Source organism: Mytilus trossulus, chromosome 7, assembly GCF_036588685.1.
Source record: "Mytilus trossulus isolate FHL-02 chromosome 7, PNRI_Mtr1.1.1.hap1, whole genome shotgun sequence".
NCBI lineage: Eukaryota > Metazoa > Mollusca > Bivalvia > Mytilida > Mytilidae > Mytilus > Mytilus trossulus.
The window spans coordinates 81,141,956-81,156,040 of record NC_086379.1 but is presented as its reverse complement, the minus strand read 5'-3'; the positions used below and the strand labels follow the sequence as shown (position 1 = coordinate 81,156,040).

The 14,085-nt window shown below is 31.3% G+C and overlaps 1 protein-coding gene across 1 annotated transcript in view; it reads left to right on the top strand.

The window, feature by feature from the left end:
- Positions 1 to 8,767, top strand: part of LOC134725965 (UBX domain-containing protein 8-like) — a 28,073-nt gene extending 19,306 nt beyond the window's left edge. The window contains exon 7 of the mRNA XM_063590301.1: positions 8,567 to 8,767. Within this exon, the coding sequence (XP_063446371.1) occupies positions 8,567 to 8,725 (159 nt within the window). The 3' untranslated portion in view covers positions 8,726 to 8,767. The remainder of the gene's footprint in view (positions 1 to 8,566) is intronic.
- The last annotated feature ends 5,318 nt before the right edge of the window (positions 8,768 to 14,085 follow it).

Below are 14,085 nucleotides of genomic sequence, written 5' to 3'. Positions count from 1 at the left end.
CGGTATGAACGATAAAATAAGTCGAAAAATGCATCTTTTCCCAATATGTCATAGTTTGACGTTGCGAAAATGATATTTTACGTTAGCAACATTGTTACCTCCCATGTAACTGTATCGTATGCTCTTAACACCAACAATCAATCACTCAATCATAATCTGTGCAGAATTTAGGATTTAAGTACAACTAGTTCATGTCGAACCTTTCTAAACCTCTAAAGCATGCATATAGATATAGGAAGATGTGGTGTTAGTGCCAATGAGACAACTCTCCATCCAAATAACAATTTAAAAATTAAACCATTATAGGTTAAAGTACGGCCTTCAACACAGAGCCTTGGCTCACACCGAACAACAAGCTATAAAGGGCCCCAAAATTACTAGTGTAAAACTGTTATATTTATACATGATGAAATATATAGGTCTTTGACTTCCAAATAAACATTTGATACTTAGGTTAAAATTGAGATTGTAATATGTATCATTTTCAAACATGGATAAAAAAAAACTTCAGATCTTTTATTTATACAAGATAACTCATTTAAAAAAAATGCATGGGTTATAGATAGGGATATGGTTTATAAATGCTCTGAATATAAGATACTACGATCATGAATTTTTGACCTTTATTATGATTAAGATAAAAGCAAGTTATAAAATACAGATCACTATAAAATACTCAGTCATCATGCATTATCTACATGAAGAAAATTGTAACTGAATAATCAACTTTAGCCAGCCAATAAAAATTAGTCTTTCTCAGTTTAATCCTTTCCTTATGTATGGACCAAAGTCCATTAGTTCAATGATTACCTTAAAGGAAATCTAAAGTTTCTTATTCAAAGATAGATTGAGCATGTACTTTTAATTTAGACTAGATTTCTACAAGTTGTCTCAAATTTGTGATAATATGGAATACTTTAATTTAAAAGTTTTGAATACTAAGTCTTAATTTTGCCGTAAATTAAAAAAATTCGACTATGATAGTTATTTGTGTTTTGGGCAAAATTGTTTTCTGCAAAATTTAGGGTGGTATGGGAGTATAAAATTAAAAATGATAGAATTTGTTCATACTTTGCCAAAATTAAGTATATATTGTGATATGTTCAAAAGGAGGAAGAGCAAAGACTGTGTTGGCCTTAGAGTCTTGGTTATGTGCTTGAGTAAGGGAAAATGTCTGTTTGTGAACTAGCATGTTATAAATTCAGCTCAACATGTCTATATGGAATAAAAACAAGCAGGGTTCATATTCAAATCACAGTAGCATGTTTGTGCGTCCGTCCGTCTGTCCCGCTTCAGGTTAAAGTTTTTAAAAAGGTCAAGGTAGTTTTTGATGAAGTTGAAGTCCAATCAACTTGAAACTCAGTATACATGTGCCCTAGGATATGATCTTTCTAATTTAAATGCCAAATTAGAGTTTTGACCCCAATTTTACGGTTCACTGAACATAGAAAATGATAGTGCAAATTTCAGGTTAAAGTTTTTGGTCAAGGTAGTTTTTGATAAAGCAGAAGTCCAATCAACTTGAAACTTAGTGTACATGTTCCCTTTGATAACATCATTCTAATTTCAATGCCAAATTAGAGAATTTATTCCAATTTCACGGTGCACTAAACATAGAAAATGATAGCGTGAGTGGGGCATCCGTGTACTGTGGACACATTCTTGTTTGTCTTGCCTTGACAGAGTCAAAAAGCGAGACATAGGTATGCTGTTTCCGGCGTCAGCGTCAACAGCCACATCAACAATGTATTAGTTTGTGATTAGGTCTACTTTATTGCGAACCACAAGTGGTAGGTCAATCATATTTGGTATGCAGTTGTATAAGCATTGGCACATCTCATTTACATGGAGATTGTTTAGCCATGTAACTCAGTCATTGTTCATTTACTTATATTATCAGAACTTGTGTGAGATGTTAAGTATTGCTATTTTGATTTTCAACATTTGCATAATCAAAATTACAAAAAGGTGAGACATATCTCTGTGATAACAGTTTATTTAAATGTTTAGTAGATTGTGAAGTTGTAGTCAAAACTCTAATTTAGTATTAAAATTAGAAAGATTATACTACAGGAAACATGAGGGGCCTATGTGGCCAAGTGGTCTAAGTAGTTACCATACCCGTAGCCAGGGGGGGTTCGGACGAACCCCCCCTTGAAAACAAATAAGCACTGTTAAAGTCAATGTCTGTTCAAATTGTGACTGTTAAAGTCGAGTTTGTGAGTCCAACGAACCCCCCTTTGGAAATTCCTGGCTACGGGCCTGGTTACTAATGTAATCATTAGGCAGTCAACACTGAGGTTGTGAGTTAGAATCCTGCTCGTGCAGGTGCACTCTACTCCAATCTTACTTGACTAGGATTGTCAGTTTTTCTATTGAAGGTTGTTAGTTTTCTCGGGGACTCCATCTTCCTCCGCCAATAAAAACTAGCCGCCACGAAATAGCCTAAATTCGGTGCCTTAAAGTGGCATTAAAACACCAAAAATCAAATCAAATCAAAAGTAACATGTGTACTAAGTTTAAAGTTGATTGGACATCAAATTCATCAAAAAGTACCTTGACCAAAAACTTTAACCTAAAGCGGGACAGACAGACAGACAAATGGGCAAACAAACAAAAGAACGAACAGCCCCACATACCAAAAAACATAATATCCCAAGATGGGGCATACAAAAATTGGTGTACCTTTATATCATTCAATTTGCCACTGCATGGACCCTCCATCAACTTCATTATCAAATCACAAGATGACTGCTGAATGTTTATGTTTAGTTGCTGTTTATAACTTGATTGCTGTCTTCTTGAGATTTATCCCATGTATAAGATTAGTTATAATTATGATACATGTACATGTATACAAGCAACTTGGTTATTTATGGTGAATTGAAATAAAAAGTTTTTATTTAGATCACTTTTATTGGTCAATGTCCTACATACCTGTAAATGTTACCTTACTTTAAAACCAAGGTATGCATCTATTTAAAGAGTTCAAGATAACCTAGATTAGAATGTAATGCTATTTAGAGAAAGACAGAATACAGATACAGAAGTTGAAAATCTAAGCAAAGTTCGAAAGTTCCTTAGGTCAAAATACAGACTAAATGAGATTAAACTGTAGAAGTTGAAAATGTAAACAAAGTTCCAAAGTTCCCTAGGTCAAAATACAGGGTAAATAAGATTTAACTGTAGAAGTTGAAAATGTAAACAAAGTTCCAAAGTTCCTTAGGTTAAAATACAGGCTAAATAAAATTTAACTGTATTACTGTATTGGTGTATTAAAAGCTCAGGCCAATATGCAGGTGTTTACCTTAGGTTAACCATAGCTATATATATAAACTAATAATCCATATTTGACTTTTATTTATCATAAACTGTCGAAAACTAGATACAAACAAAAAAAGTTTAAATGCACAGTGAATAACTCCAACATGTAATGATATTGTAATACTAGTAGCAGCCTAGTTAGTATGATGAAACCCAAATTAAGAATAGTTTTTTTAACAAAATGCAAATTACACAAAGGCATGGACCGCAAAATCATGTACCGTATCCATGAGGATACAAGTTTGACTAAACTAACAATATAGAATTAAGTACCCATAACAATAAATGAATTTAAACAGTAAAATATGATATCATCTGAGCAATATTGTACTCTAGAATGGCTTAATGATGAGCAGTCATTTACTTTTAAAGACCTTTATATCTGAAAAATAAATGATAATCTAAGCACTATCTCACACTGCTTGTGAGTTCTTATCTCATGTCACATTTTTTGGCTTATGGGGATTTTTTTTTGAGAAATTGGTGTTGATGACAAATCGGTGATTATGATTATTGTCAGACATTTTGCACCACATGCATTTGTGGAATAACAGTACTGAAGAGTTGCTACCAACAATTGTTGATTTGACAGTCGCACATACAGTTTTACTGGTGACACGTAGTACAGACAGTAAAAGGAAATGTTCGCCTGTCAAATCATAATTGACGGTGGCAGCTCTCTTACTACAGTACTGTTATTCCAATTCTAATGCATTACATAAAGAAACAATCGTTACAGCTTGAACAAATGAATAAATTTGACATACTAAAAAATCAGCAAAACTTCATGAATGATTTTGGCGCAAAGATGTCATTGTTAAATGTGACGTCATATAAATGAAAACTTACAAACTGGAGGTTATTAATTTAATACTTCTATTCAAATTCGGATAAAAATCACTTTAAAACGGCGAATTTTAGGTAGGTGTTGTTTTTATTTTCGATAATATTGTAGTAATCGAACTTTTGTTGATCCAATCAATTCAAAATGGTGTGTTTGGTCAACTGTGGATTTGACGGTAACTTTTAGCCAATGAAAAAAAAATGTTAAATAAAAAATGGCATTAGAATTTCAATGGCTGCTTAGAGACTATTTCCTCTGTATCTTAAATAGAAATGGATACAAAGAATAATGAAATGCCAAAAGTTATATTGAAATGTGTAGATGTATGGATAATTTTATGGTTCACATATATGCCAATATAACTTTCATGAAATGTAAATGAAATACTTTTACAAATGTGTTAGCCAAACAAGGTCAATGACCGGTTTCTTCTAAAGGAGTGATTTGGAGGCTTTTGAGATGATACCCTTTTTGTAAAAAAAAGCAAGTTAAAATAACATCAGTATGGCATATTCTGGTGCAATTCTTGTACATGTTTTACTGTAGTATTAGTATCCAACGAACCACATTCAGGTGTAATTACTTTATTAGTTTTAGGACACTTTAAAAAAAAAAGAAATGTGTACAGTATTTATGTAAAAAAATAAGTAGATCTATGTATAAAAATACGAAAATTGAATTGGTAGTGGGTAGATTTGCATAATTTTTCCTTTTAAATGATAATTAGATATTTAAAATCACCACTTTTTGTTGATAAAAGATAGGTATTCAGCTCTTATTTATTGACCTGACCTAGCTAAGAGTCACAGCTAGCTAGGTAATTACTTAACATATTCATGCTTATATGAATTGAATAACAGATGTTTATCACTTTCAGGGTCTTAAATGCAGTAGATTAAAGAGTGATAATTCATTTTGGTTGGAGCGAGGTCAACAGTCACACTTCTTAAGGTCAAATAAACATCTTGCATATCAATCTGTGCTTTAATACAGACCCTTGTCAGGCCATGTCTGTCCATTACATCACATGGTAACTAATCTTTATCAAATTTAAATGATTTGAAGATTTGAAAAACTTTCACTTTTGCTGTTTGAAGAGTTGTGGATTTCATTCATAATGCACAAAAATATTGTATGATACATTTTTAGGAAATTTTAAACAAATTAGAAGCTTTTTTTCAGTTTTATACATTTCAATATATATAAATTTTAGTTTTACAGAGACACTGACATTTTCCCACCTTTTATGTATAATGAATGAATCCAGAGTAAATTAGGTTCACTTGTATGTTTGCATAACCCTGACATTTGTTTTGAATGAATTGATAAAGAATGGATGGGATCTATCAATGAGGTCTTTTGGTATCATGCTTACCCTCAGCTCAGAAATTTAAAGGTTAAATCCGAACCCACGGTCAAATCAAAGATTTAAAATATGCTATATGGTGTTTGCTTTATTCTTCAATAAGCATTCAGCATCTAAAAGAAATAGAAAAATGACTGTTCCACGAAGAGTCAAAACAATTTGTTAGGGGTAGGGTAGCTTGTTTTTCCTCAAATTGTTTCTTGTGAGCTTAAAGTCATATGAAACGAGTGAGTGGTGAAAAATAATGTTTGTCCAATTCTTGAACCAATGCATGTATACATCATAAACTTAGTCCTCTGTGCACGATTTTATCATTATTTTCGCAAATTTATCATATAATCGTCAATTTTTTTTCTCTCTGTATGTTATGATTTAACAAATATGGCTGCTCATTATATGCCGTGTTTTGAAGCCGTGTTTTACCGATTGTCACCTTATAGTAAACAAATCACAAAAAGCATGGGTATTGAGCACGTGTTTAACATGTATAATCAGATATTTGTTTATTTCAATGGCAGATCCATGCGTATTGTGGTCACCGGATTTTTACGAGGAGGGTTACGCTCGGGGCACTATGCATACAGAAAATATGTCGGCGAATTGCTTCCTGGAAGCAAGCAATTAAAAATAAATAAACTTCTTCTAAATGTGAACAAATTAAAGAATTTTCCTCAGAAAAAAGTATATGTACATAAGTTGTATAATGAAAACTATCCATTTAGTTATAAAAAACATATGCATTCTTTTTTTTAATTTGAGGTTTCTTATGACTTTAAGTATGGTTAAATATTCTGTTGAGTGTGTTGGTAACATCAAAGAAGGGTTCATATTTATTCATATTAATAAAATTGACAGATTACAAATGAGATTTTAAAATACTTTCATTTACCCATCTATTTCTGGTAATTGGGCAAGGTTTTTTAACGAACTTGACTACCTGTGAAGGTCTTGCACTGTCGATAGTGATAATCATTATAAATATATTCAATATATAGCTAACTTGAATAATTTCAGCGCCCCCGATAGTGATAATCATTATAAATATATTCAATATATAGCTAACTTGAATAATTACAGCGCCCCCGTACAGTCATTGTCCTCTGTAATATAATGACTGGATTATTTAGGTTAATATGTAGCACTTATCATCCTTGAATAGATTTACATACTATTGAATAGACAAACTGTATATCAAATCTTCCTTTCTAGTCATGGGAGAATAACCACCTAAAACACAACTTTCCACATATATTTAATAGATATAAAATAAATAATAAACTTCTCTGTTCCATGATGTGAAATTTATATTTTAAATTTTTTGTATGACTCAGATGTGAAAAAAAAGTTGAAAATAAAAAAAATTGCATAATTATATTTCATTTCATTAAGTTGTTTGGTCTCTTGGATAAAATATACTTCTTTTGATTAAATTAATGTTTTAAAACGATTGAAAAGACCCTCTTCTTTTAACATTTGATGGCTGTGTAAACCAAGCTGAGATGGATTTTGTGCAGCTATTATTTGACTTTTTATCAGTATATTTCAGGGTTTTCTCAAGTGTGGAAATAAGGTTTTTTTTCATTTTATATTTTATTTTAAAATGGATCTAAACTTGATAGAATTACTAAAAACTATACACGTATTTATGGACCTTATTTCATTTTTTGTTAGTTTGTGTTTCTATTATGAGATGAATCTGCACAAAATCTTCTATTATAGTTTGCTTTGAATGGAAGCTAAACAGCATTGCATCATCACATGTGAAGTTTAAATGTTTTTGCAGTTAAATTATTTTGATAGTTTTGTCTCTTAAACTTTGGAAAGGAAAGGGGCAGAATATATTGTTTGTGTCAAAAACAAATTTTAGTTGGATCTGTTTAAGCATACACAGTATTTTGGTACTGTTATAATATCAAATCAAAACAACTATTAGACAGTTGGTTTTCCCGTTTGAATGGTTTTACACTAATTTTGGGGCCCTTTATAGCTTGTTGTTCGGTGTGAGCCAAGGCTCTGTGTTGAAGGCCGTACTTTAACCTATAATGGTTTACTTTTTAAATTGTTATTTGGATGGAGAGTTGTCTCATTGGCACTTACACCACATCTTCCTATATCTATAATAAGGTGACCTATAGTTGTAAATTTTCGTACCATTTAGTCCCTTGTGAAAGGTTGTCTCATTGGCAATCATACCACATTTTCTTTTTTTCTTTTTTTACATATAATGAGTTTTTATTGATCACTGAAAGAGATACATAACAATTTATTGAAATAATCTTTATAATATATATATTGCACAGCTGTACTGCACACATATTGTTGGTTTTTATTATACATATATATTAAAACCCCTGTTACATGAAAAGGAAGATATAAAACTTGAAATTATACTTGATATATAGCCAATCAAGGCTGTTGAAAAATTCCATCATCATCATATATATGTATAGTACATTTTGATAAGTAAGTACATGTATAGTACTATATTAATCAGCAGATATCAGGTAATTCTCCATAAGTACATGTATAGTAATATAGTAATCAGCAGGTTCCAGGTAATTTTCCACACTATTATCACATATGTGTGGACTAGTGTTGGAAAGAGTTATAAATGGGTCTACAGAAAGTAGTGCTATGACACAGCAAATAGTTTTATCTTCATTATATACAAATGTTTAAATTTTCTAACACCTATGGTGCTCATGTTACCATGAACTATACTTAGTAAATAAAATTAAGCAACATGTACTTTAATTGTAAACAATAGTTATGTAATTAGATTAAAATTTTCCACAATTATTTACATAATTTTTAATCAAGTTTTTGTCAAGTAAATCATAGAACCATATGTATTTATTGTTATTTTTTTAAGTATGGGTTATTATTTAGATACGGAATGACTGCTTGGTGCTTTACTTTATGTACTCAGTATAGAAAGTAACTCGAAAAATAAATGTACACTGTATGTTGTTAAATATGTCATGATAATGGACTGAATAGATGTAAATTTTATATTTCTTCATTCTTTTCAGGTCATTCTAGACTACATTACAACACTAGGGTTCAACCAGAGACAATATACCTTGTGTACAACTTATCCTCGACAAGCACTTTCTGATCAAAGGGAACTAACTCTGAGTGAATTAAAGTTTACCAAACGCACAACATTAAATATTGAAGAAATATTGTAATGATTTTTGATTGTATGAATATTTTGAAATCTGTACAACTGTTTTGGTGCAAATTTACAATTGGGCATTCAAAAGTAGATTTAAAACCTTAGAGTTAAGGCCCTTTGAATGATTCCAACTCATTTTAAAAACATCATGAAGTCTGAAGGTTCTAAATATTGATTGGTGAAATAAAACAAAAATTTTACTGAGGTCTGAAAGATTTCTAGTCCAATATCAAATAACTAAATGGTTAAACTAGTCAGATTCAATTTTGATAAAGTCACAGGTGGCATCATCAATGTCAAATGTTTCTAATTTATTTAAACAGTTAAAGGAAAAGGATAGAAATATTTTTTGGTTTATATTAATGGAAAAAATATTTCTTATTTGTTAACATTATCATGATTGGTGAAAATATGCTGTTATATCCCGTGTGGGTCAAATTAAAAATGTCAATTGGACTTTTTAGGCATTGTTGTTTTTTTTTTTTACCTTTTTATGAATTTAAAAAATAATACAAATTAAACAGAAAAATAAAGAAATGGATAAGAGGTGTTTGAGATGATTTGATACCAGAATTCAAAAAGAGGTATACAAAAATGAATAAGATTGGTAAAAAAATCTGACAAGAAACAACAGGATATGAGTACAATATTGTGATGAGGGGAGATAATTTCCTTTCCTATTACTGTTATAAAAGACCCATTATTGCCAGACTGCTCATTCTTGCTATTGTCATCTATCATTCAAATTGTTATTTTTAGCTCACCTGGCCCGAAGGGCCAAGTGAGCTTTTCTCATCACTTGTCGTCGTCGTCGTCGTCCGTCGTCGTCCTGCGTCCGGCGTTAACTTTTACAAAAATCTTCTCCTCTGAAACAACTAGGCCAAATTTAACCAAACTTGGCCACAATCATCATTGGGGTATCTAGTTTAAAAATTGTGTCCGGTGACCCCGCCAACTAACCAAGATGGCCGCCATGGCTATAAATAGAACATAGGGGTAAAATGCAGTTTTTGGCTTATAACTCAAAAACCAAAGCATTTAGAGCAAATCTGACATGGGGTAATATTGTTAATCAGGTTAAGATCTATCTGCTCTGAAATTTTCAGATGAATCTGACATTCCGTTGTTAGGTTGCTGCCCCTGAATTAATAATTGTAATGAAATTTTGCCATTTTTGGTTATTATCTTGAATATTATTTTAGATAGAGATAAACTGTAAATAGCAATAATGTTCAGCAAAGTAAGATCTACAAATAAGTCAACATGACCAAAATGATCAGTTGACCACTTTAGGAGTTATTGCCCTTTATAGTCAATTTTTAACCATTTTTCGTAAATCTTAGTAATCTTTTAGAAAAATCTTCTCCTCTGAAACTGCTGGGCCAAATTATTTGAAACTTGGCCACAATCATCATTGTGGTATCTAGTTTAAAAATTGTGTCCGGTGACCCCGCCAACTAACCAAGATGACCGCTATGGCTATAAATAGAACATAGGGGTAAAATGCAGTTTTTGGCTTATAACTCAAAAACCAAAGCATTTAGAGCAAATCTAACATTGGGTAAAATTGTTAATCAGGTGTAGATCTATCTGCCCTGAAATTTTCAGATGAATTGGACAATCTGTTGTTGGGTTGCTGCCCCTGAATTAATAATTGTAATGAAATTTTGCCATTTTTGGTTATTATTTTGAATACTATTATAGATAGAGATAAACTGGAAACAGCAATAATGTACAGCAAAGTGATACCTTAAAATAAGTCAACATGACCAAAATGGTCAATTGACCCCCTAAGGAGTTATTGTCCTTTATAGTCAACTTTTAACAATTTTCATAAAATTTGTAAATTTTAACTAACATTTTACACTAAAACTACTGGGCCAAGTTTATTATAGATAGAGATAATTGTTAGCAGCCTGAATGTTCAGTAAAGTAAGATGTACAAACACATTACCGGTACCATCACCAAAACACAAAGTTGTCATGAATCCATCTGTGTCCTTTGCTTAATATTCACATAGACCAAGGTGAGCGACACAGGCTCTTTAGAGCCTCTAGTTTACTTAAATTATAACTCAAGATTGCTTAGAGTTTTTACCTTTGCAAATGGAAAAATTGCTGATTTTTTTGTTTCCTTGGTCTTACTTAAGTTTGCCTCAATCAAATGTTAAGAAACTTATAAACAAGGCTTATTACCTCAAAACACAGATCAAGTTTGAATGTGGGTGGTATCACATTTACTTTTCTAGAGTTATGCCCCTTACATATAGTAAAATTGCTGAATATTTTGTTTCCCTGGTCTAAATTAAGTTTACCTCAACCAAATGGTATAAAACTTATACACAAGCATATTACCGGGCCCATTGCATTTGCGCCAATTTTTGAAAATTACAATCTTTCATTTGCGCCACAAGGTTATATTTCATTTGCGCCACAAAGTTATATTTCATTTGCGCCATAAAATAGAAACTTCGTTCGCGCCATTTTACAGGTAATTCAGGTGAAAAGTTAAGTATTAATTGCTCTGAAAGGTTTGTCTTTACAGTATTCCCCCTGGATAATTGAGTGAGTTCAAGGCCGCACTCATTTTTGAAGCTGAGAGTCACTAAGGTGTATAATTATATAGTGTTCACATGTTCGAGGTGTCAAGATGTACATTTTCAATTTAGACACAAACTAGTGTAGACAGAAGAATTAAGTCTGTGATTTTTTTATGACCACACATTAGGTTATCATTAGATCATATGTTCTGAAAAATGAAGTCAAGTGGTTTAGTGGTACCCCAAATAAAATAAAACCTTACAAAGCCATTATAACAACTGACATGGACTGGAGGACTATCTTTTGGATCAATATGGTATGCATATGAGATGGGGGATTTCCAGACATAAATACATCAGTATCGTTGCTTACAAGTTTTTTGCCAGGATAGACTTATTACTTTACTATTGTGCATCATGCTTAGAACTATCCCAATATATTACTCCAGTATTTATTATCAAAAGTCTCTGTTTTGTACTATTTACCTGTATTTACCTTTGACATTGGCCCAAATGAAATATGGTTTGTGGCGCAAATGAAAGATTTTTTTGACGCAAAAGCAAAGCAACGGTTATTACCACAAAACTCATATCATTACCAATTTGGGTAGCATCACTTTTACCATTTTTGAGTTATATACCTTTATAACGTACCTTTTTAACGTTATATGCAAGAGTGGGCATAATATGTGTCCCATGGACACATCCCCCATTTATTTTATTTTTTCCCCTTAAGCTGTTCCAAAATTATTTAAACTTTTTATTTTTATATACCTACACATTTCAGAAAAGATAAAAGTATTTTCCCTTTAAAGAAGGTGGGTTTTTTTATGAATTTTGCGGACAGGTGTAATAACAACCTGTTTATTAAGTAAATAGATTTATCTATTTTTATTTCCCAAGTCTATCTCATGTAAGCTTTTATAATTATATACATTACGGTGATAGTTTGCATGCAAATATGTTCGTAAAGAGGTTTTGTCTATTGCATTCATATTTTACCATGATCTGTTGAAAAATCAAGAAGATACCACTTTTAATATAGATATTAAATAGGATCTAAATGACTTCAATTTTTTAATCTTCCATTTCTGTTTCAGAGATTGTTTAAAAACCTCTTATGATCATTGGTAATTGTTTATCATGTTTATTACTATTTGAGTTAGTTCTAAAAATATAGTATTATATGTCTCTTGTTTTAATATGGCTCTCTTTTAGTAATCAAAGAGTTAGATAAAAAAAAATTATTAACCAATCATGGAGTTATGTATTAAGTTTTGTTTAATTGGTAGATGCCTTAACTTCTTGTCAATTTTCTTGCCAATGCTATTGTTCACTGTAAGAGAGAAAGACTGTATGATTTAGGTTTCCCTTAAACTATTAACATGTATGTTAGCTATATCAAATTTGTCAATGAATATGTTTCAGTACATATTAGTATGAAACAAATTCTCTAGTATTTTTAAATACCTATACTGTGGATTCACTATTATTGATTGGATACCAATTTCTGTTGATTACATAGATAGAGATGAACCACAAAATTAAGACATTTATAAAAGACAGATTTTGATATGGTTATATGCTAAACCATGAACTCAAATATCCACAAAAATGCAAATTTGGTTCCACAAAAATAAATAAATTTCTCAGTAGCATAGTTTCCTTTGAATTACAGCTCCACATTCATAAAACTTTCAATTTTGAAATATCTTCAAATACCACCATTGTTAAAAATATAGTACCATAGTGCTGACCAGCTCTGGTTTATTGCTGTGAAAGTTGACTTGAAATCATACCTTTTGTGGCAGCATGCAGTTGAGACACAACCTGTATTTCTACACATGTTTTACTTGAGCACATCTAAAAGATGTGTGTGATATTTGTTATAGTTTTCATTTGTATGTTAGTGCTTTATGAATTATTAATATGTATGTTTTTGCATAATAACTTTTCTTTTTGCTTTAAATTTCTATAAATGCTTAATTAAAGTCTTTTTATCTTAATACCATGCCTATTTGTTAAAAAGTTATAATAAATTGTTTTTTTCTGAATATCTTTTCTGTACCAGAGTTATTACTAGAGTAATGTCCCTTACACCAGATCACATGCACACAATTGTGATCTTATGTACTGCCAAAGATATTCTTCTATAAAGTACTGGATAAACTGGAGGAATCGATATCTATTAATCGCAGGCAACATGCTCATAAAGGCCCAAAAAGATATCTACAGAGACACAGTTAAGACCTGTAGGCCTAAAAAGCTTACACTATACAATTTCACAATGCTAATTCTATGTGTGTGAGGATCCTGGTGGGGAGAAGGGGTATATACTTCAGTTTTATTTCATAACATTTCATAAAAAAATCATTTTTTCCAAATTACGCTGATGTCATATTGGGTTTGATTTACATCAAACTTGAAGGTATATAAAATAAGGAGATGTAGTATGATTGACAATGAGAAAACCCTCCACCAAAGACCAAATGACATAGAAGTTAGCAACAACAGGTCACTTTACAATCTTCAACAATGAGCAGAAATTCATACCTCATAATCAGCACGTAATGACAAATGTAAATAGTTATCAAAGTTACCAGGATTGTAATTTAATACGCCAGACGCATGTTTCGTCTACATAAGACTCATCAGTGAAGCTCATATCAAAACAGTTAAAAAGCCAAACAAATACAAATTTGAAGAGCATTAAAGACCCAAAATTCCAAAAAGTTGTGCCAAATACGGCTACCGTAATCTTCTCTTGAGGTAAGAAATTCTTAAATTATCGAAAAAATTTAAAGTTTTGTAAGCAGGAATTTTATAAAAATGA